The sequence below is a fragment of the Procambarus clarkii genome, chromosome 92 (genome assembly GCF_040958095.1).
Source record: "Procambarus clarkii isolate CNS0578487 chromosome 92, FALCON_Pclarkii_2.0, whole genome shotgun sequence".
Taxonomy (NCBI): Eukaryota; Metazoa; Arthropoda; class Malacostraca; order Decapoda; family Cambaridae; genus Procambarus; species Procambarus clarkii.
In genome coordinates, this window is record NC_091241.1 from 12,987,291 (window position 1) to 13,012,460 (window position 25,170).

At 47.6% G+C, this 25,170-nt stretch overlaps 1 protein-coding gene across 8 annotated transcripts in view; it reads left to right on the top strand.

The window, feature by feature from the left end:
* LOC123774924 (uncharacterized) overlaps window positions 1–25,170 on the top strand; it is an 82,426-nt gene that overhangs the window by 25,849 nt on the left and 31,407 nt on the right. For all 8 annotated transcript variants that reach the window (XR_011226033.1, XR_011226032.1, XR_011226034.1 and 5 more), the window contains exons 4-6: window positions 4,239–4,381; window positions 12,276–12,356; window positions 13,310–13,439. Coding sequence is in view for 3 of the 8 variants with exons in the window: in XM_069319385.1 (XP_069175486.1) it covers window positions 4,239–4,381; window positions 12,276–12,356; window positions 13,310–13,439 (354 nt within the window). In the remaining 5 variants the exon portion in view is untranslated. The remainder of the gene's footprint in view (window positions 1–4,238; window positions 4,382–12,275; window positions 12,357–13,309; window positions 13,440–25,170) is intronic.

The window sequence follows — 25,170 nt, forward strand, 5'->3', positions numbered from 1 at the left end:
CAAACGTGCCAGCTGGTGCTGATTGACGGCTGTCATGAGGGAGGATGATGTGTTGACATTGCTATTCTTGTAGGAGACTTAGATGCTCAGTACAGGTTCACTATACCTGATCATTGACGGAGAATGGCCAGCTTGACTGCGTCCTGGATAACTGTCAACGTGTTGCCCAGATCCCTGTGTGTGTGTGTGTGTGTGTGTGTGTGTGTGTGTGTGTGTGTGTGTGTGTGTGTGTGTGTGTGTGTGTGTGTGTGTGTGTGTGTGTGTGTGTGTGTGTGTTGATTGCAAAGTTTCACACGGCTCAGGCTCGCTAATGAAGCCTAATGTAATAAGTTCAGCTTAAGTCTTGTTTATTTTGCTGGTCCGACGGGCCCTCCAGGGCGCTCTTGTGGTCAGTATTATTATTATTTTTATTACTATTAATATTATTATTAAATCTACCAGTTTGTTATTTACAATGGTCCAGGTATTCGAGCAGGTGGGCCTCGCAGGGTGAGATAAATTCATGGCAAGACTGGTGGTACCAATAGTGGTATGATAGGTTGTTGGTGGTGGTAGTGGTCTGGTAGTGGTGGTAGCCAGAGAGTAGACATGGTACGGCAGGTTGTTGGTGGTGGTATGTCTTGCGGTGGGTCCAATAGCCAAGATGGTATTAGTCACAACTTGGGTATCTGGTAAGGGCAAGGTCGAGGAGTCAGTTGTTGTCAGTGTTTCAATGTCCTCAGGTGTGTGTGTGTGTGTGTGTGTGTGTGTGTGTGTGTGTGTGTGTGTGTGTGTGTGTGTGTGTGTGTGTGTGTGTGTGTGTGTGTATGTGTGTGTGTGTGTGTCTATATCAGTATTGGCACATCAATCACATGTGGACAACTTAGTCAACATTCCTCCCCTTACCCCCTCCCCCCCTCTCTCTCCACCCTTACTTTATCCTTTCTCCTCTACTCCCCTCACCCGCCACTTTTCTCTCCATGCTGCCGCTCTGTCCCCATCTGTCTTTTCCCTCACACTCTCCTCACACACACACTCTCCCCTCACACTCTCCCCTCACACTCTCCTCTCACACTCTCCTCTCACACACTCTCCCCTCACACACTCTCCCCTCACACACTCTCCCCTCACTCTCTCCTCTCACACACTCTCCCCTCACACACTCTCCCCTCACACTCTCCCCTCACACACACTCTCCTCACACACTCTCCCCTCACACACACTCCCCTCACACACTCTCCCCTCACACTCTCCTCTCACACACTCTCCCCTCACACTCTCCCCTCACACACACTCCCCTCACACACTCTCCCCTCACACTCTCCCCTCACACACACTCCCCTCACACACACTCCCCTCACACACTCTCCCCTCACACTCTCCCCTCACACTCTCCCCTCACACTCCTCTCACACACTCTCCCCTCACACACTCTCCCCTCACACACTCTCCCCTCACACACTCCCCTCTTACACTTCCCTCACACACTCTCCCCTCACACACTCCACTCACACACTCCCCTCACACTCTCCCCTCACACACTCACCCCTCACACACTCTCCCCTCACACACTCCCCTCTTACACTTCCCTCACACACTCTCCCCTCACACACACTCCACTCACACACTCCCCTCACACTCTCCCCTCACACTCTCCCCTCACACTCTCTCCTCACACACTCCCCTCACACTCTGTCCTCACACACTCTCCCCTCACACACTCCCCTCACACTCTCCCCTCACACTCTCCCCTCACACTCTCTCCTCACACACTCCCCTCACACTCTGTCCTCACACACTCTCCCCTCACACTCTCCCCTCACACTCTCCCTTCACACACTCCCCTTACACTCTGTCCTCACACACTCTCCCCTCACACACTCCTCACACACTCCCCTCACACTCTCCCTTCACACACTCTCCCCTCACACACTCCCCTCACACTCTGTCCTCACACACTCTCCCCTCACACACTCTCCCCTCACACACTCCCCTCACACTCTCCCCCTCACACACTCTCCCCTCACACACTCTCCCCTCTCACTCTCCCCTCACACTCTCCCCCTCACACACTCTCCCCTCACACACTCTCCCCTCACACTCTCCCCCTCACACTCTCCCCTCACACACTCTCCCCTCACACTCTCCCCTCACACACTCCCCTCACACACTCTCCCCTCACACTCTCTCCTCACACACTCCCTTCACACACACTCCCCTCACACTCTCTCCTCACACTCTCCCCTCACACACACTCCCCTCACACACACTCCCCTCACACACACTCCCCTCACTCTCCCCTCACACACACTCCCCTCACACACACTCCCCTCACACACACACCCCTCACACTCCCCTCACACACTCTCCCCTCACACACACTCCCCTCACACACACTCCCCTCACACACACTCCCCTCACACACTCTCCCCTCACTGGGCCATATCTCCTACGCGTCGCTGTAGTGGAGCCAATTTAGTATAGAAGTTTTTTATTGTATTGTGGCCAAATTTGAAATACTTTCCCCTTACCTCCCCTCCCCTCCCCTCGCCTCCCCTCGCCTCTTATCTCTCCTCTAACTTATATTCTCTCTTCTCTATTTAATTTGTTCCTTTTCTCCTTTTCCTTTTTTCGTTTCACTTTTCTCCTGTTCCTGTGTCCTCTTCCTGTTCCTTCTCCTACTTTTATTTATCCTGTTTTTACCCTCTCTCCTGTGTTCCCCTTTACTCTTGTTCTGTCTGTTTGTCCCCATTATTGTCGTCCCCTCTTTTATCCTGTTGTTCTGTAAGCCTCCCCTAATTAAAATGGGGTACCTGCCTTCCTCTAATTAATCTGTGGTACCTGCCTTCCTCTAATTAATCTGTGGTACCTGCCTTCCTCTAATTAACGTGTGGTACCTGCCTTCCCGTAATTAACCTGAGGTACCTGCCTTTCCCTAATTAACCTGTGGTACCTGCCTTCCCCTAATTAACCTGTGGTACCTGCCCTTCCCCCTAATTAACCTGTGGTACCCCTTCTCCTAATTAACCTGTGGTACGCCTTCCCCTAATTAACCTGAGGTACCTGCCTTCCCCTAATTAACCTGTGGTACCTGCCTTCCCCTAATTAACCTGTGGTACCTGCCCTTCCCCCTAATTAACCTGAGGTACCTGCCTTCCTCTAATTAACGTGTGGTACCTGCCTTCCCCTAATTAACCTGTGGTACCTGCCTTCCCGTAATTAGCCTGAGGTACCTGCCTTCCCCTAATTAACCTGAGGTACCTGCCTTCCTCTAATTAACGTGTGGTACCTGCCTTCCCGTAATTAACCTGAGGTACCTGCCTTCCCGTAATTAACCTGAGGTACCTGCCTTCCCCTAATTAACCTGTGGTACCTGCCTTCCCCTAATTAACCTGTGGTACCTGCCTTCCCCTAATTAACCTGTGGTACCTGCCCTTCCCCCTAATTAACCTGTGGTACCCCTTCTCCTAATTAACCTGTGGTACGCCTTCCCCTAATTAACCTGTGGTACCCTCCGTGCCCTAATTAACCTGTGGTACCCCCTGCCCCCTAGTAACTACTGCCCACTACTATAAATACCTCCCCCCACCACCCACGTCCTCCAGACATGGCTCTCAACACCATGACAAATATATATATTTTGATATGTTTGGTTGAGAGGAATATATTGATGAGAAGATATAAATAGAGAAAGGAGGGGAAGAAACTGGTTTTTTCCTCCTCTCTCCTCCCTCTCTCTCTCTCTCGCCTGATTTATTCTCCGTGAGGGGGAGCGGGGTGGAAGGGGGTGGTGGAAGGGGGTGGTGGAAGGGGGTGGTGGAAAGGGGGTGGTGGAAGAGGCCCTTTTTTACAACACATTTCCCCCCTCATTCAGCAACCAACGTTTCCATTTCAGATGCTCATTTGAGGCTGAGGTCCTAACCACTCCCTCCACGCCCATTAGACACTCCTTCACCTCTTTTGAGCCCATTATCACCAATCCGATAAGTGACCATCAACTGATACTAATGCCTAACTAATCTGACGCTCCTTCGACGTCAACAAAGACACTCATTTGACTCTAATGCGACATCCATTCGACGCTTCATCCTAACTCCACTTGCCACTCATCATAATCAAAGCTGACAATCACACGACGCCAATCAGGTGTGGCAACATTTTGACGAATATTTGATGCCTATATTAACACTTGAGTGGAGATTGACATGCATATGTTGTGCTAATCTGACGTCCGTCTGATGTTGGTCCAACGCCCACAGGAGAGGCCCTGGCCCCGCCCGTGCTGGTGGGCGCCAGAGAGATCTACGAGCCGTCGGAACTCATCAAAATTGGTTGTCAACCCCAACAACCTCTATACGACGGTCACGCCCCGACCCTACAGTGGTTCCTGGAGGGCAGGGAGGTAGGTATACTGTCTTGGAGGGCAGGGAGGTAGGTATACTGTCTTGGAGGGCAGGGAGGAAAGTATACTGTCTTGGAGGGCAGGGAGGTAGGTATACTGTCCTGGAGGGCAGGGAGGAAGGTATACTGTCTTGGAGGGCAGGGAGGTATATACTGTCTTGGAGGGCAGGGAGGTATATACTGTCTTGGAGGGCAGGGAGGTATATACTGTCTTGGAGGGCAGGGAGGTAGGTATACTGTCTTGGAGGGCAGGGAGGTAGGTATACTGTCTTGGAGGGCAGGGAGGTAGGTATACTGTCTTGGAGGGCAGGGAGGTAGGTATACTGTCTTGGAGGGCAGGGAGGTAGGTATACTGTCCTGGAGGGCAGGGAGGTAGGTATACTGTCTTGGAGGGCAGGGAGGTAGGTATACTGTCCTGGAGGGCAGGGAGGTAGGTATACTGTCTTGGAGGGCAGGGAGGTAGGTATACTGTCTTGGAGGGCAGGGAGGTAGGTATACTGTCTTGGAGGGCAGGGAGGTAGGTATACTGTCTTGGAGGGCAGGGAGGTAGGTATATACTGTCCTGGATGGCAGGGAGGTAGGTATACTGTCTTGGAGGGCAGGGAGGTAGGTATACTGTCTTGGAGGGCAGGGAGGTAGGTATACTGTCTTGGAGGGCAGGGAGGTAGGTATACTGTCCTGGAGGGCAGGGAGGTAGGTATACTGTCTTGGAGGGCAGGGAGGTAGGTATACTGTCTTGGAGGGCAGGGAGGTAGGTATACTGTCTTGGAGGGCAGGGAGGTAGGCATACTGTCTTGGAGGGCAGGGAGGTAGGTATATACTGTCCTGGATGGCAGGGAGGTAGGTATACTGTCCTGGAGGGCAGGGAGGTAGGTATACTGTCCTGGAGGGCAGGGAGGTAGGTATACTGTCTTGGAGGGCAGGGAGGTAGGTATACTGTCTTGGAGGGCAGGGAGGTAGGTATACTGTCTTGGAGGGCAGGGAGGTAGGTATACTGTCTTGGAGGGCAGGGAGGTAGGTATACTGTCTTGGAGGGCAGGGAGGTAGGTATACTGTCTTGGAGGGCAGGGAGGTAGGTATACTGTCCTGGATGGCAGGGAGGTATATACTGTCTTGGAGGGCAGGGAGGTAGGTATACTGTCCTGGATGGCAGGGAGGTAGGTATACTGTCCTGGATGGCAGGGAGGTAGGTATACTGTCCTGGAGGGCAGGGAGGTATATACTGTCTTGGAGGGCAGGGAGGTAGGTATACTGTCTTGGAGGGCAGGGAGGTAGGTATACTGTCCTGGAGGGCAGGGAGGTAGGTATACTGTCTTGGAGGGCAGGGAGGTATATACTGTCCTGGATGGCAGGGAGGTAGGTATACTGTCCTGGAGGGCAGGGAGGTATATACTGTCCTGGAGGGCAGGGAGGTATATACTGTCCTGGAGGGCAGGGAGGTAGGTATACTGTCCTGGAGGGCAGGGAGGTATATACTGTCCTGGATGGCAGGGAGGTAGGTATATACTGTCTTGGAGGGCAGGGAGGTAGGTATACTGTCCTGGATGGCAGGGAGGTAGGTATACTGTCTTGGAGGGCAGGGAGGTAGGTATACTGTCTTGGAGGGCAGGGAGGTAGGTATACTGTCTTGGAGGGCAGGGAGGTAGGTATACTGTCTTGGAGGGCAGGGAGGTATATACTGTCCTGGATGGCAGGGAGGTAGGTATATACTGTCTTGGAGGGCAGGGAGGTAGGTATACTGTCCTGGATGGCAGGGAGGTAGGTATACTGTCTTGGAGGGCAGGGAGGTAGGTATACTGTCTTGGAGGGCAGGGAGGTAGGTATACTGTCTTGGAGGGCAGGGAGGGAGGTATACTGTCTTGGAGGGCAGGGAGGTAGGTATACTGTCTTGGAGGGCAGGGAGGTAGGTATACTGTCTTGGACGGCAGGGAGGTATATACTGTCCTGGATGGCAGGGAGGTAGGTATACTGTCTTGGAGGGCAGGGAGGTAGGTATACTGTCCTGGAGGGCAGGGAGGTATATACTGTCCTGGATGGCAGGGAGGTAGGTATACTGTCTTGGAGGGCAGGGAGGTAGGTATACTGTCCTGGATGGCAGGGAGGTAGGTATACTGTCTTGGAGGGCAGGGAGGTAGGTATACTGTCCTGGAGGGCAGGGAGGTATATACTGTCCTGGATGGCAGGGAGGTAGGTATATACTGTCTTGGAGGGCAGGGAGGTAGGTATACTGTCCTGGATGGCAGGGAGGTAGGTATACTGTCTTGGAGGGCAGGGAGGTAGGTATACTGTCTTGGAGGGCAGGGAGGTAGGTATACTGTCTTGGAGGGCAGGGAGGTAGGTATACTGTCTTGGAGGGCAGGGAGGTATATACTGTCCTGGATGGCAGGGAGGTAGGTATATACTGTCTTGGAGGGCAGGGAGGTAGGTATACTGTCCTGGATGGCAGGGAGGTAGGTATACTGTCTTGGAGGGCAGGGAGGTAGGTATACTGTCTTGGAGGGCAGGGAGGTAGGTATACTGTCTTGGAGGGCAGGGAGGGAGGTATACTGTCTTGGAGGGCAGGGAGGTAGGTATACTGTCTTGGAGGGCAGGGAGGTAGGTATACTGTCTTGGACGGCAGGGAGGAAGGTATACTGTCTTGGAGGGCAGGGAGGTAGGTATACTGTCTTGGAGGGCAGGGAGGAAGGTATACTGTCTTGGAGGGCAGGGAGGTAGGTATACTGTCTTGGAGGGCAGGGAGGTAGGTATACTGTCTTGGAGGGCAGGGAGGTAGGTATACTGTCTTGGAGGGCAGGGAGGTAGGTATACTGTCTTGGAGGGCAGGGAGGGAGGTATACTGTCTTGGAGGGCAGGGAGGTAGGTATACTGTCTTGGAGGGCAGGGAGGTAGGTATACTGTCTTGGAGGGCAGGGAGGTAGGTATACTGTCTTGGAGGGCAGGGAGGTAGGTATACTGTCTTGGACGGCAGGGAGGAAGGTATACTGTCTTGGAGGGCAGGGAGGTAGGTATACTGTCTTGGAGGGCAGGGAGGTAGGTATACTGTCCTGGAGGGCAGGGAGGTAGGTATACTGTCTTGGAGGGCAGGGAGGTAGGTATACTGTCTTGGAGGGCAGGGAGGTAGGTATACTGTCTTGGAGGGCAGGGAGGTAGGTATACTGTCTTGGAGGGCAGGGAGGTAGGTATACTGTCTTGGAGGGCAGGGAGGAAGGTATACTGTCTTGGAGGGCAGGGAGGTATATACTGTCTTGGAGGGCAGGGAGGTAGGTATAGTGTCCTGGAGGGCAGGGAGGTAGGTATACTGTCCTGGATGGCAGGGAGGTAGGTATACTGTCTTGGAGGGCAGGGAGGTATATACTGTCTTGGAGGGCAGGGAGGTAGGTATACTGTCTTGGAGGGCAGGGAGGTAGGTATACTGTCCTGGAGGGCAGGGAGGTATATACTGTCTTGGAGGGCAGGGAGGTATATACTGTCTTGGAGGGCAGGGAGGTATATACTGTCTTGGAGGGCAGGGAGGTAGGTATACTGTCCTGGAGGGCAGGGAGGTATATACTGTCTTGGAGGGCAGGGAGGTATATACTGTCTTGGAGGGCAGGGAGGTATATACTGTCTTGGAGGGCAGGGAGGTATATACTGTCTTGGAGGGCAGGGAGGTATATACTGTCTTGGAGGGCAAGGAGGTAGGTATACTGTCTTGGAGGGCAGGGAGGTAGGTATACTGTCTTGGAGGGCAGGGAGGTATATACTGTCCTGGAGGGCAGGGAGGTAGGTATACTGTCTTGGAGGGCAGGGAGGTAGGTATACTGTCTTGGAGGGCAGGGAGGTAGGTATACTGTCCTGGAGGGCAGGGAGGAAGGTATACTGTCTTGGAGGGCAGGGAGGTAGGTATACTGTCCTGGAGGGCAGGGAGGGAGGTATAGTGTCCTGGAGGGTAGGGAGGGAGGTATATACTGTCCTGGAGGGCAGGGAGGGAGGTATATACTGTGCTGGAGGGCAGGGAGGGAGGTATATACTGTCCTGGAGGGCAGGGAGGTAGGTATACTGTCCTGGAGGGCAGGGAGGTAGGTATATACTGTCCTGGAGGGCAGGGAGGGAGGTATACTGTCTTGGAGGGCAGGGAGGTAGGTATACTGTCCTGGACGGCAGGGAGGTAGGTATATACTGTCCTGGAGGGCAGGGAGGTAGGTATATACTGTCTTGGAGGGCAGGGAGGGAGGTATACTGTCTTGGAGGGCAGGGAGGTAGGTATACTGTCCTGGAGGGCAGGGAGGTAGGTATACTGTCCTGGAGGGCAGGGAGGGAGGTAGGTAGCCCTCCTGAGTACTGCTCCAGCAACCCCTCCCTCCATCACTAAATTAATTTCTAAGGCTACTACCTTAGAAATTCCTTCCCCCGGTCGGCCGAGCGGACAGCACGCTGGACTGTGATCCTGTGGTCCCGGGTTCGATCCCGGGCACCGGTGAGAAACAATGGCCAGAGTTTCTTTCACCCTATGCCCCTGTTACCTAGCAGTAAATAGGTACCTGGGTGTTAGTCAGCTGTCACGGGCTGCTTCCTGGGGGTGGAGGCCTGGTCGAGGACCGGGCCGCGGGGACACTAAAGCCCCGAAATCATCTCAAGATAACCTCAAGAAGAATCATCTCAAGATAACCCCCCCTCACTGTGGCACATGTACTCTTCAATCCTCCTCATTGCTCTAGATACTCCCAAGCCACGAGGAGGATTCGAACCCGTGCTCTGGATATACCCAGACAAATTCCTACTGATATTCTCATTGATACATCACGTTAATTCTATAATAATAATAATAATAAACTAATAATATTAGTTTAACTTCAATGATAAACGTGGTGATAAGTGATTATCATAAGGCTGGTTGTGGTAGTTGTGGTTGTACAAAGAGTAGTGGTAGTTGAAGCACTGGTAGAAGTACTATATAATTGCATCAAATTGTCTAGATATTATGCTACTTAATGCAGCAGCCTGGTCGAGGACCGGGCCGCGGGGACGCTAAGCCCCGAAATCTTCTCAAGATAATGCATATAATTCGTATAATTCTTATAATTTCATAACAGCGGCTATGAGAGGAAGTCAGACATACCAACAACGGCTGTGTGATGAAGTCAGATAAGTTCAAGTTCAAGAATGTTTGTTGAGACAAGAAAATACATCTCAAAGGGATAAAGTACCTTAGGCTATTTCTACCCCCCCCCTCGAAGTCAGACATACCAACAACTGCTGTGTGAGGAAGTCAGACATACCAACAGCTGCTGTGTGAGGAAGTCAGACATACCAACAGCTGCTGTGTGAGGAAGTCAGGCATACCAACAACTGCTGTGTGAGGAAGTCAGACATACCAACAGCTGCTGTGTGAGGAAGTCAGACATACCAACAGCTGCTGTGTGAGGAAGTCAAACATACCAACAGCTGCTGTGTGAGAAAGTCAGACATACCAACAGCTGCTGTGTGAGAAAGTCAGACATACCAATCGGTGATTGGAACTCTGGTCAGGGCATAACTACTGGGGGCGCCATTTCTTTCCCAGCTTGCCGCTCTACGACCAGCAGCAATAATTGTATAGACCTGGTTCTGGTGTTCTGGGGAGACAAGGAAAATACTTCAGCTCCGGGAGGGAAAGCTTTTAGTCTGCCAAAAAAAATTCAGGAATATTATGTACATGTCCCCAGCTGAGGATTAAAATACAATATAATTAATCGCCAGACCCCCAGCAAGGGCCAAGTTACTTTGCCCGGCCATTAGTTACGAAGCCTGGCGTCACAAGAAAGACAGAGTACAAGAAGCACTCCAAGCAACAAGACGGCATATTGTTCCGTGAGAGGATGTCTAGCAAGAAATTAGGCTTCCCTGACAAGACGGTTGATATAAGGTTATATACGTACTGAAACCAAACTCGGGACGCAAGATTCTTCGCTTGCAATCTGGTATGGGTATATAGCCACCTCTTCATCAGCGTGTGGTGTTTGGGAGGTCATATTTAAGGAGCTCAGTTGACTAACATCACGTTGGGCTAATTCCCGCCAAATCAGTAAAGTTGGCATGCCTGCAGGGGCGAGGGGGCGGCGGAGGGGAAGTTTTATCGCCTAATCTACACCAATATTTATTTCACATAGATATGTGGTCTGCAGATGTATTTCTGGCATGAACGGTGCCCACTTAGCAAAACAGGAAGTCCTCTCGTAATTTATTTCGTTTTAGAGCAGTAACGAGAAAAATTTGGTGATTAATATGGTGTTGGTAACTTGGGTGGGCAGTCAGGGCTGCCATGCACGTTATTACTAATTACTCTCATATGTACGAATTGAGTTCACGTTTACACTTGAACACGGAAGTATATGGATTTTCTTGTTAATTTTAGTGATGATTAATATCATCTAGATTTAACCAGCATATATATAGTAGTTTCAAAGTTAGGGCGATGCCACAAGCGTTGTACACCAAATTTTACACTGAAATTCTGCCGTTTATATATTTATCATGAAAATGTAGAAGACTCCAATAACAATGGAGTAAAAGAACACCCTTTTGCCATTCCCAAAAGTGGATTAGGTTGCTATATAGGACAGTTATCGTTTTGCACAAGGATAATAGTTACACGCATGGAGCCCCAAGCCTCTGTAATAATATTATTATTTTGTTGATAAGAAATACAAAGGAGGAGATTACAGCGGTTTTATGTACTAATTACACTGAGCGTGTCGGAGCTTCAAGGTCACCGTCCTCAGACCTGTGTTCTCGTGTTGGTCGTGAAGAGCCTGTCTCAAGTGCATAATTTCTCCATCTCTACACTTGCAGAAAACGAAAAATTTGTATAGATAGAAACGGATGACTGACAAAAAAAAAACCAGGTTCCCATCAAACAAAACATCCTAAGTAATGTTAAGTCAACGTAGGATTATCATCAAGTCAACGAGGGCTCTTCAGATTAAATGATTTTGCTTATGGGAGCATATGATAGCAAAATAGCGACATTTCACAATGTTACAGAAAAAAAAACATAAGGGACATGATCACAGCATGCAGGATACTGCGAGTTAGGCTCCAACTAAGCAATTATGACACGGTGTCATTGGAAACCTGTTTAATAGAGGTCTACAAGGTTTTCCACCCAGAATAGGGTCTAAAACCTTAGAAAAGTGTGCACACACCTACGTCATCTCTACCTTTCAAGCACACCGAACCTAAACAAAATAAGAGATCAAATGTTGTTTATATATATGGTGTGTGACGTCACTATGACGTTATACTGGTCATACTGCTGCAGGTTGTAGAGTATACTGAACCAGGACTGAGCCTCCAGCTGCTGCCACACAACAACACACAAACGTACGTACCAATGCAAATAAGTGGAGGTACAACATATCAATAAATACAAATGCATTACGATATACAAGTTAATACGAGGCCGCTACAGTACAGATACAGCACAGGTAAATAAATGTAGGAGAAGGAAGCGGCCAGCTGGTAGATACATATAACATAAATATAACATTGGCAGCAAACTTGAGCACAATCTAAAATGCAAATATGACAGAGCTCATTGCTGAGTCGGGGAAGAATAATGACGAGTCTGAGAACATTCATTATGAATCAAATGAGGAGAAATGATGAGGGAGAATTAAAGGGGGGGGGGAGTAATATTCAAGAGAGTAAGGCAGGAATAATGGTGGCACCTTTGACAAGCCGCCGTCTGTCCGTCCTCGTCGAGGCCGGCAGAGATGGTGGTCTTCGGGTAAATGAATTCAGACTAAAGAGACAGTGAGGAATGGACAGAACGAACCCAAATGTCATAGAGATAGGGAATGGGAGACGGGTCCCGTCCACGGTGTCCTCAAAATTTAACTCGACTGATTAAATGATGATGTTTACTTCTCCCACAGGCGGCGCCACAGATGTTGACCCGCACTGACCCAGGCCCCAAGGGCGGCCCACGACTCACCCTCGCCATCCCAGGAGAGAAGGTGAGTATAACCCTTGCTTACTCAGGTCCTCAGGGCGGCCCAAGACTCACCCTCACCATCCCAGGAGAGAAGGTGAGTATAATCCTCGCTTACTCAGGTCTTCAGGGCGGCCCACGACTCACCCTCGCCATCCCAGGAGAGAAGGTGAGTATAATCCTCGCTTACTCAGGTCTTCAGGGCGGCCCACGACTCACCCTCGCCATCCCAGGAGAGAAGGTGAGTATAACCCTTGCTTACTCAGGTCCTCAGGGCGGCCCACGACTCACCCTCACCATCCCAGGAGAGAAGGTGAGTATAAGCCTCGCTTACTCAGGTCTTCAGGGCGGCCCACGACTCACCCTCGCCATTCCAGGAGAGAAGGTGAGTATAACCCTCGCTTACTCAGGTCCTCAGGGCGCCCAAAGGCTCGCTTTCACCATCCCAGGAGAGAAGGTGAGTATAATCCTCGCTTACTCAGGTCCTCGGGGCGCCCCAGGACTCACTTTCACTCTCCCAGGAGAGGTGAGTAACCCATTGCTCTGGCAAGGAACATGAGAGTAGTGAGAGGTCAGTGTAGAGTAGAGTGATACCATAACAGGCCATGAGGCTACTTGAGTATAAGAAAGTGCTTCTATAAGTCATTTACTGTAATTTTCCTTCCCAAATTTCAGTCGTATCTCAACCTTCCACCAAAGTTTCCTCTTTCATCTTTCTCTCCCACGTTCATGGTTCCTCTCCCACTCACCGAATTTTGGATCTTTCTTTAACACATTTCATTTCATTCACTGACTCCCAAAAGTGTCAGAATGAGGTTTGTAGGAACTTAATTTCCGTTAGAATTTTGGTTTTCCTGAGTTTTTGTGAGATTTAGGCTAGGAAAGTGAAATTCTTTTATTATTATTATTATTATTATTATTGTTATACTGTGCTGATACCAGCGTCATTGTGGCTGACGCTGCTCCTCTCTGTCACAGATAAAGTCAGCGCACGGCAACCTTAGAGCGGAGTGTAGGCTGACATTAGGCGCCCACACACTCACCACACACAAGATTCTCAGGGTTCGTGTCCCCATGATCTCCTACGTCGGTAACTACCACTCCCCAGGTGGGTACTAGGCCGAGTTCCACGTACCAGGTCAGTCCAGGTAGTCAAATCCCTTGAGGATTTGTTCATTTGATATATCACGCTATTGGGATTTATGTTTATATATTGTTAATATTACGTCTACATAACACGTATGCCTCCTGATCACTGATTAACCTCCTCTTAACTCCTCGCAAAAAATAAATGCATTAGCCAGCGAGGCTTGTTAATGTTCACCACCAACCGAATATATATGTATTGTATTTACATACACAAAATAATGTTTACCCCTATAAAACCACTTGAAAATCACCGAGTACGAAGGAACATATTAAAGATAATCCCACCAACATATTATTGCATATTGTCTGCGTCACACGCTTGTAAACCATTGGTATATATATTACCACGTGATCACACCATGGCTCAATAACGAGTATTCGTATGGCACATTGTAAATATACATTTATTCACTCAGCGTTAATAATAAATTAATAAAATAATCATCAAAATGTCATCTAATCAAGTAATAAATATTAAGGACAATTAAGCTGTAATATCTAAAGAGCCTCACTGGGCTGGTGACACTAGGCTGGCGACTACGTCTGCCCCATACCTAAAAAAAACTAGCATGTCATACAGTAATATGATACATACATAGGAATATTGTATCGGCTAGGCCTCCTCTCGTCATGTATGTGGGCACATAGTCCCCAATATGTGTAGATCCATTGGTTCGGTTAGGCTCGGGCGTTTTAGTACACTATTTTCTGTCCGTTGTGGCAACTCCAGAAGACGGATCTTGCAGAACTAGGCGAGTACACTCACAGTTGTAATTAACTTGATTCTTCCCTCTCTGCCCCCCCCCCCCTCCCCTTCTATAGTACCACTCTACTTCTCTCCCCCGCGGCCTGCGCCACCTGCATTGTCCAGTAATTAAGTCAGTTAACCGTAGCTCCAAAACTGATTCATTAATGTTTTCGAGATTTCTTTGTTAGGATGTCATACAAGAAAGACAAGCAGCGCTGATTGGCTGCCGGAGTAAACAAAAGATGACGGGCGGTGCTGATTGGCTGACAATGTAAACAAAAGATTACGAGGCGCTGATTGGTTGCCGTAGTAAACAAAGGATGACGTTTGTTTATCTCTCCTCAGCCAGCCAATGGGAAGCGAGTACTGCTTTCATGACCCTCGCTGCCATCCTGCTTCTGCGGTAGGCAGCACATTGCCTCTATGCTGCCGCCGTAGTGGCAAAATGATGTCGCCATCGTAATCTACCTGAAGGAGGCACAGTGCCAACACCTTCCGCCAACCTCAAGTAGCAGAGTGATGCCACCATGACATTACTGCATGCGGAACGAAGATGCCATACTCCTGTTGAAGAGCTGCCTTCCTCTGGTTGAAGGTGACAGAGCTGTCTCCCTCTTGATGAAGGTGACAGCTGCCTTCCTCTGGTTGAAGGTGACATAGCTGTCTCCTTGATGAAGGTGACAGGTGCCTTCCTATTGTTGAAGGTGACAGAGCTGCCTTCCTGTTGTTGAAGGTGAGAGAGCTGCCTTCCTCTGATTGTAGGCGACACAGCTGCCTACCTCTTGTTGAAGGTGACAGAGCCGCCTTCCTCTTTTTGAAGGTGATAGCTGCCTCCCTCTTGTTGAAGGTGACAGAGCTGCCATCCTTTGGTTGAAGGTTACATAGCTGTCTCCCTCTTGATGAAGGTGACAGAGCTGCCTTCCTCTGGTTGAAGGTGACAGAGCTGCCTTCCTCTGATTGTAGGCGACACAGCTGCCTACCTCTTGTTGAAGGTGACAGAGCCGCCTTCCTCTTTTTGAAGGTGATAGCTGCCTCCCTCTTGTTGAAGGTGACAGAGCTGCCTTCCTCTGGTTGAAGGTGACATAGCTGTCTCCCTCTTGATGAAGGTGACAGAGCTGCCTTCCTCTGGTTGAAGGTGACAGAGCTGCCTTCCTCTGGTTGAAGGTGACATAGCTGTCTCCCTCTTGATGAAGGTGACAGAGCTGCCTTCCTCTGGTTGAAGGTGACAGAGCTGCCTTCCTCTGGTTGAAGGTGATAGCTGCCTCCCTCTTTTTGAAGGTGACAGACCTGCCTTCCTCATTTTGAAGGTGACAGAGCTGCCTTCTTCTTTTTGAAGGTGACAGAGCTGCCTTCCACTGGTTGAAGGTGATAGCTGCCTTCCTCATTTTGAAGGTGACAGAGCTGTCTTCCTCTTCTTGAAGGTGACAGCTGCCTTCCTCTTGTTGAAGGTGACAGAGCTGCCTTCTTCTTTTTGAAGGGGACAGAGCTGCCTTCCTCTTCTTGAAGGTGACAGAGCTGCCTCCCTCTTGTTGAAGGTGAAAGAGCTGCCTTCCTCTTTTTGAAGGTGACAGAGCTGTCTTCCTCTTCTTGAAGGTGACAGCTGTCTTCCTCTTTTTGAAGGGGACAGAGCTGCCTTTCTCTTCTTGAAGGTGACAGCTGCCATCCTCTGGTTGAAGGTGACAGAGCATTTCCTCGTGTTGAAGGTGACAGAGCTGCCGTCCTCTGGTTGAAGGTGACAAGAGTTGCCATCCTCCAGTTGAAGGTGACAGAGCTGCCATCCTCTGGTTGAAGGTGACAGAGTTGCCATCCTCCAGTTGAAGGTGACAAAGCTGCCTTCCTCTGGTTGAAGGTGACAAAGCTGCCTCCCTCTTGTTGAAGGAGACAGAGAAGTGCCATCCTCATGTTGAAGGTGACAGTAGGTGCCGTCCTTCTGCTTCAGGTGACACATTGCTGATTTCCTCCATCAACAAATGTGTTGCTGGCACAGTGCCCCCATACTCCTGACGGAGGGGTGGGGGGGGGGGACAGTAGTAGTACCCAACTCCTGCTGTTGAACGCCCGCAGCTGCCATCTCTTACTAATATAGGCGGGCTGCTGTCCGCTTTTTGCTGTAGGTTGCATTCAACTGCCATAGAAAACAAAAATCATGGTGTGGGTGGCATAGTGTTGCTTACTTGACAAACTTTGCATGTTCCAACGGCAGTTCTCGGGCTCTGCGCGCCTGTTTAACCAACTGTAGCCTGATGCGTTGGTTCTTGACGGCTTTGTTTCTCCTCCCTCTCCCTTCCCGTGCCTCCCTCCTTCGTTTATCTCCCTCCCTCTCTCCTCCATCCTTCCTTGCCTGCCTCCCTCCTTTCCTCCCTCCCTTCCTCTACCATCCTCCGTAGCCTCTCCTCTCTCTCTCTCCACCATCCTCCCTCTCTCCATTATTCTTCCTTGCCTATCTCCCTCACACCATCCTCCTCCCTTGCCTGCCTGCCTCTCGTTTATGCATCTAGACATCTAAATTACGTTTATGACGTCAACATCATGTTGATGAGGTAATGCGTGTTGAGCAACTAGACAATGGGTCCACATATTACTAGTCATTACTAGTCAAAGGTAATAAATCGTCACAAGAATTTCTTATACTTTAGCTGTAATATATATATATATATATATATATATATATATATATATATATATATATATATATATATATATATATATATATAATATATATAGATAGATAATAGTGTGTACAATAATTAAAGCAGGAGAGATTAATGGTTTATATTCAATAGGTTTTAGGGAACAATTTTTATAGGTGGGACTTGTACAAATTAAAGAAATCTGTCAATTATAGAGTATACATATAGTGTTTACTGAATGCTTAATGTATATTTATAAGCTGTTTATTAAGAGCTGTATGTGTGCTCGAAACTTAGTATATATCTTTACAATGGAGAATATCAATAAAGATAATTTATTTATATATTGTTTTATTCTAACTATAATAGTCAAGCCGCCTGCCTCCTGTCACGGGTGAGATCACTGGAAACGGTCGCCTTCGGGTAAATTCAGGTGAAATGCTTGCCTATCAGTAGTATGCAGAAGTAGCAAAGAATATTGATGTGATGTATACATTTGTAAAATTTAAAGTAAAACTAGATTATGTAAAACTAAATTAAAGTAAATTTATGTTTCTATCTTTCTTGAGACGTATAAAAATCTTACGTTTATTAACGATTCTGCGTGAAATAAGCATTGTTCTGAGGTGAATATTGCGGATTTCCGGCTTTACGACCGATGAAAAATGCAACTTTTATACAACTACAAATATCTTTAGTTTTACTTTAAATTTTGTCCTGAAAGAGTTTTCATATATAGATCTAGTTTCTGCCGTTCTTCTGACATAAAAAGACCTTTGGTTTAATAAGTTATTAAGATGTTTTCAACAATATTACTAGGGCGTTCACCGATTCCAACATGGGCGACCCTTTTGGAAACGCATGGGAACGCAACACTTGGGTTGACCCGATTGACAGACTGGTTATATTCCAACAGGGTCTGAGATATTTACACTGGCGGGCGGCGTTCTTGCCAACTATATGCTGTTAAGTTGAACATTGTAACTGTTAAGAGCATTCTATTGTGGTTTTAATATTGAACAATTATACATATACGAAACAGACAAATCTGGTGTCCGAAATAGTCAAAATATTAGTGTGCTATGTGATCAATGTAAGGGGGATATTGGGTGTGCCTCGTATCCCCTACAACAACAAGAAGTTCGAGAGCGATGAGGCCGCCACCTACTAGCTTCAGGATGTCGTCGAATCTAAATCAACAATATACTACCGCCGCTACTTTCTCGGAAACGTAAGTACCTGCCGCTTTACTTCTCTCACCCTGCCTAGCCTGGCCTGGCCTGACCTGGCCTAGCCAGACCTGACCAGACCTGACCTGGCCTAGCCTTACCTAGCCTAGTCTGACCTGGCCTAGTCTGACCTGACCTGGCCTAGCCTTACCCAACACTAATCACCACACATGACAGCCCAAACGAATCGCAAATAAGTACACGTAACAAGTCATATGCCCGGACACTCTTTCACCTTGGGGACTGAGTGGTAACTATTGTATAGAAGAGCAGGCTCCCTGAGAGTGGTAAGAGGGCGTGATAGGCTAACGTGTGGTCTTGAAGGAAGTCGATAAAGCAGACAATTTTCAAAAGGAAGGGCAGCATAACGAGCAGACAGGAATGGACAGACAGTCGGTTATCCCATAATATGTAATACGCCCCACACAGCATGGGTGGAGTGGGGGGGGGGGTTGTAGCAGGGCACAGTATGGTGATGGTGCGGGTGAAGTACACACCCACTGAATTCCTGCCATCAATAATTGTTTTCATAACCATTAGAACAATGGCATCCCTCCAGCCACCATCCTTCCACTGACCCCCTCCTCTGGTCCTCCACCTCAGACAATAACCCCAAACACCCCCTCTCCCTTCCAGACATCAGCATGTCAAAATCAGTACCATAATGTGTTTAAACTATTTAAACTAAGTCATTGTGTATCTCAAGGTATCTTAATTCATTTGAAAATGTACATGTGCATTCGTTCATATACTCGCCTAATTGTGCTTGCTGGGGTTGAGCTCTGGCTCTTTAGTTCCACCTCTCAACCGTCAATCAACAGGTGTACAGGTTTCTGAGCCTATTGGGCTCTATCATATCTACACTTGAACCTGTGCATGGAGTCAGCCTCCACCACATCACTTACTAAATGCATTCCATTAGATATAATCATATATGATTACACATAATCATAATCATTCCATACACATAATCATATATGTGTACGTCAACGTATACATACATGGGTATATATACCTCATATTAAAATACTGATAAACGAATGACCATGAACAAATTAATTTATAATTGTAGCATTATATATAATTTTAATAGACTAATTACGTGTTTATACATTTGAATGGTCCAGACAGGTGGCCAGCCTTGGACATATACACTTCTGGTAGGCACAATGACCTCATGTTAGACCCTTGATAGATTATGTGAGAGAGAGAGAAAGAGCTGGGGCAGGGAGGTGCGTGCCCCAGGGAGATAATCCATGCCCATTTTTTTTTTTTTGCAGGGATATTCCTGCGCGGGCCCTAAGCCTCTGGCTGGCCCACTAAGTGTTGCTTGTTTCTGTTTTACATGGGAGGAGTATGAGTATTTATGACTCGTATGGTCGCTTCAGTAAGATTTTGCCATATGTGTTTAACAACTTCTTCTGCTCTGTTGAATATAAGTTGAAATCTTAATGGGTTTGTAACTGTGCACTGTGTTAGATAATGTTCCAGTGGTCTGTCGGGCATTTCTCCACAGTGTTGACATTTCCTCTCATCTTCCGGAACCTGTAAGCCTATTTCCCATGCACATGGGTATCCAAACCTGATGCGATGTAAGTGCACTTCTGTTGTTCTACTGCTCCCTTTCATCAAACTAAGTGGTTCGTAGTTGGTTGAATTCTTGTACCAACCCGCAGATCCTGATGTTGCAACTGCTGTGTTGTGGTCACTGTACATCTTTTGCATTGCTCTGTTTCTAATTACTTTCTTAATCTGTGATAGACTCTGTGGTATGTAAATGTCTACATTTCTCCTCTTAGTAGCAAGTTTTGCAGCTTCGTCTGCAATGTCATTTCCTATTATTCCCACATGACTTGGCACCCAGTTGATAAGTACCCGTCGGCCTTGTCGTTTGAGTGTTTGCATGAATGATAAGACATTTGTGATCAGATGGATGTTATCACATATGTGTTCTTGTTGCAAGGTTTCAATGGCGGTTCTTGAATCTGTATGTATGATAACATGTTGTCGGTGTTCAGCAAGAGCATGTTCCAAAGCCTTTTGAATGGCTAGCATCTCTGTTTGTAAAGTCGAACACCCATTTGAGAGCCTCCAACTATTTACAGAGTTTCCTGCTTTAACTGCAGCTCCGGTTTCTTGTCCCTGCTGGTCTACTGATCCATCTGTGAAGTAAGTGAAGCTGTCGGATGCCATGTTTGCTTCTATATGCATCTGTGCAATGTTACGTAGCAGATGAGGATTTGTCTGGTTCTTCTTTCCTTCAAGAGCCATAATCTTAAAGTCTGCTGGCAGAGATTCCCAAGGGGCTTGCATAACAAAGTCTGCATGTATTTCGTCGACACCCCTCTCAGTGACTGTGTTTGTTATATCGAATGTATTGATGGTGTTTATCGCACAATGGGTCCACCTGTTGCTATTGGAGGCTCTTCTGTCCAGAGTTAGTGCTCCAGTGATTATATCTTTAAGTGAACTGATTCTAGGTCTAGTCAATATCTTGGTCAGCATGCACGCAGCAATCCCTTTTACCCTTATTTCAATCGACGTTAGCTCTGTTTCTAGTCTTAGGTTCAGTATTTTAGTCCATCTGGGAGCTCCTGTTATGATTCGCAATGCATCGTTTTAAATAACCTCAACGTTTGCCCACTGACCAGGAGAAAGAGTGAGTAAGGCAGGCGCTGCATAATCAACCAGGGAACGAACGGCATGTATGTAAAACATTCTCAACACTCTGTGTCCTGCTCCTAGACGGGGCCCTGTGATTGCTCTCATTATATTTAGTCGCGATTTTGCTTTCTCCTTTAGATATTGAATTTGCTTATTGAATGTCATTTTAAAATCTATCCACACTCCAAGATATTGATATTGTGTAACCCACTGAAGGTTAATGTCTTGAATGCGTAGGTGCCTGTCTGGAGTGTTGCCGCCTAGTCTCATTGCCTTAGACTTCTGTGCAGATATTTTTAGCCCTAAAACACTGCATTCAGATGCTACTTTATCTAATGCACCTTGTGCTTTATTTAGAAGTGAAGGACCTGTAATGGCTAATGCTATATCATCAGCATAGCTTAGCAATTTAACCCCTTCTGTAAATGTCATGGTAACAAGGTTTTCCATAAGGATGTTAAAAAGACTAGGACTGAGGACTCCTCCTTGTGGAGTCCCATTCTCGTGCAAGTGGTAGTCCGACACTTGTCCTTGCAACTTTACTCTGGCATACCTGTGACTTAGGTAATCTTGAATCCATGCTAGCATTTTTCCCTTTACACCTGATTTAAACTAGCTAAACACAGATGCCGAAGAAATATAAGAAAATTCACCTTCGCAAATAGAGTGGTAGACGATTGGAACAAGTTAAGTGAGAAGGTGGTGGAGGCCAAGACCGTCATTAGTTTCAAAGCGTTATATGACAAAGAGTGCTGGGAAGACGGGACACCACGAGCGTAGCTCTCATCCTGTAACTACACTTAGGTAATTACCTTTTTTAACTAAGGTGTGTAATATTGCTTGCGGGCTTGCAAGTTCAAATGCTTTTTCTAGATCAAGGAAAATCACTATAGCTGGACCCGAGTTAACTGTTCCTAGTAATGTTGCTATGCAGTTTGCAGTACCTACTCCTCTAGTGAAGCCAAATATGTGTTTATGCAGGTCTCCAGTCTTCCACAGTAGCCTATTTAAGACCATCCGTTCTGCAGTTTTACTAATGCATGATGTTAATGAAATGGGTCTGTAATTGCCAGGTTCTTTCGGCTTAGGAATCGGTATGATGTCTGCTTTCTTCCAAGAGGTCGGTAGTTTGCCTTGCTGCCAAGATGCATTGATGACGTCCATTATTCCTTGTTCTCCAGCAGGACCTGCATGTGCGACCATTGAGTATGTAATGTTATCAGCACCTGGTGCAGTGTCCTTACCACCTTTTTTGGCCCTGATTAGTTCTTGTGTGGTGAAGGGACAGTCACATTCGTCATTTATAGCTATGCTCTCATGAATGACTGTCAACCTCTCTTGTTTTAATTGTTCTTGCTGCCTTCGGACCATTGCAGGAAGCTGATATGAAGCTGTTCTTTCTGCAAATTGGAGAGCAAGTCTCTCAGCCTCCTGCAATGGTTGAATACATGCCTGTGGCCGGGCTGGTCGACCTGATATAGTTTTAATCTGACCCCATATCTTGCCAAGACTACTATGTTCATTTAGCGTTTGACACCACTCAAACCATCTTGCCTCCTTTACTTCTCTAGAAACTCGTCTTGCTTCAGATATCACCGCTCTTAGCAGAGTTCTTCCTTCTGGTGTGGGGTTTCTCTTTAGATGTTTTCTGAAGATGTTGACTCTGTGGTTCTGTTCTTTAACTTCATTACTATAGAACCAATAGTTCTTTCGTTTTGTGTTTCCTGTGATAATGATTGGAATAGCTTTGTTTGCAGCAGCTGCAATGGCTTCCTGCAGATTGGTCTCGTGTATGTTCAAATCCTCAGGTGGCGTGTACGTTGCATACCATTTTTCAAGTTCTTCTTGGTATATATTCCAATTGGCCTTTCTTAAATTCCACCTAGGCTGTGCAGGTGGTGTAGGAGGTCGTGCTAGGTTTAGTGTTGTGACAGTAGCATAGTGGTCACTGGTGATCACCGGGTCTACTTCCCACTTCGCCTGATGCTTGAGTGCTGTTGAGATGAATGTAAGATCAAGGGAACCTCCTAGAATGTGAGTGGGTTCCCCAGTGTTGAGAAGTGTAATTTCAGGTACTTCTCGCAGAGCTGCAGCTAAATGGCGCCCATCTGCATTATCTAGCCCAGTTGCACCTAACTCTTGATGATGAGCATTAAAATCCCCAGCAATAATTACATTTTCCTGCGTGGCCAAGGCAAGCACTGCCTCTGCTTCTAGTTTACGTCTAGGGGGCTTGTAGACGTTGTATATGAGGAGCTCAATATTAGCCATATTCACTGTTACTGCTAATACCTCTACTCCATCCCCACATGAAACTGAGTCTATTTTCTTGCTGGGTATGGTGTTCCTGACTAGGGTCATTAATCCTCTTTGTCTCCCCTGCTCATACTGTATAACATAGTGCTGATATCCAGCTAATCTGAAGGATTTCGTGGCTGGGAAAAAGAGTTTCTTCCAAAACGATTATATCTGCTTTCGTGCTGATTGCAGCCTCCTGAAGTGTGTGTTTTTTATTTCCAAGACCTTGTATGTTCCACTGCAGTATTCGTAATGGCCAGACGACGGTTTCGGTTGGTGTTGCTTGTTCTACTAGAACTCCTCTTCGGAATCGACCTCTATATTCTCCGCCTCGCAAGTCGTATCGCTGCAAATCGGACTGCATTGATTGTTCGTGGTCATCCCCGGCGTTGGTGGAATCTGTGCATAACTGTGGCCCATCGCTTTGTTGTTGGTATTGCTGCATGTCGGACTGCATTGATTGCTCGTGGCCCTTTCTTGTGTTGTTGGAACCTGTGCATCTCTGCTGTTCAATACGTCTTTGTTGGTGTTGTTGTATATCAGACTGCATTGGCTGTTGTTGTCTGTCTCTTGTGTTGTAAGATTCTGTTGATCTTGGGTGGTCACTGCTTCTTGCAGTTGCTTTTGTGAATGTTGATGTTCTTGTGTCTTGACTACCCGACTGTTGTTGGAAGTCTGTATGTCCATGTTGCGTTGTTTGTCCTCTTGTGCTCCGTCTTGTCTTAGACTGTCTATGTCTTGTGTAACTGTGGTCTGCTGCACGATCTTGTCCATTATCACACAAGTGACTTCTTGAGTCTGTTGCTGTGAGGCGTTCTGCGTCACCTGTAGGCAATTGATAATGGTCTCTGCCATGATCTTCACGATGTTTTTCAGCTGGACCTCGGTAAAACTGTATATCTGTTGTGTTGATTCCGAAAGTAATTGTTTTCTGCTCTTTTGCATTTGCTGTATTTCTGCAACACTTTTGTGTATTTTCTGATTTGGAATTAACAGATTCGGGAAATTTTGCTCTGTGAGAGTGGGTGTGTGTTGTGGCTGTGCACGAGTGTTCCAGACGTTGGTGTTGGTGTATGTATTGCTGGTCAGTGTGTTTATCCTGGCATGAGCTGTCTGCACTTTTTCTTTCCGTGCAGAGCAGGTTGTGCTCCAGACATGATGCTTGCCTCCACATTTGGACATTTAGCTGTTGTGGCCTGGTTTGCCTTGTGCTTGGCTATACAGTCTTTGGTTGGATGTCTCAGGCTGCACACTCCGCACCTCTCCTGTCCGGTGCAGCGTGACTGATGGTGGCCGTATTTCTGACACCTGAAGCAGTGCAGGGGTTCCGGGATGTATGGTCTCTGTCGGTATGTTCCCCAATTTCCAAGACTGAATGTTTCTGGCACATGTTCCATGACGGTCACCAGAACCTGACGTGCCGCTGCCTTGTCTACTTTTGTGCGGCATCGTTCCGCATTCAGGATTTGCTTGTGTTCTAGTACTGGATCCAGTGGAAAGTCGATTGGGTATCCCAAAAGCACGACTCGTGTGCGTCTTTCTGAAGGGTCCAGCTTTTCCAAGCACACAGGTTTCCCTTGCAGGACTCTTACTTTTTCTAAGTAATTTGCAGTCTGTTGGTCTTGTGGTGTCATTATTATTTCTCCTTTCAGGTTGACTGTAATGGAAAGTTTGAACTCTGGTTGTTCTTTTTCCATTGCCGTTACTACTCCATATGCTGTAGGAAAGTGGTCTGTCTGCATTATCTTGAATTTTGGAAGATGTGCAGAGGCTGGCGATGTCTGGTGTGAGACTGGTGGTGTCCTCTCCTGTCTCATACTGTTGTCCTGTGGCTGGGCTATGGAGAGAGGTACATTGTCTGACACTGGCTGGTGTGAAACTGGTGGTGTCCTCTCCTGACTCATACTGTCGTCCTGTGGCTGTGTTGTGGACAGAGAAGCATTGTCTGACACCAGCTGGTGTGTGACTGATGCTGTCCTCTCTAGGTCCATTACGTCTGCTGTCTTGCTGGGAGAAGCAAGTGGTAAAGCCTCGATAGCAGTTTTCTTCGGTGCCTGCTGCACATCGGTCCACCGTCCCTCCTCGTCTGAAAGCTGCCTCCATTTCCTCTTTCTCTTAGCC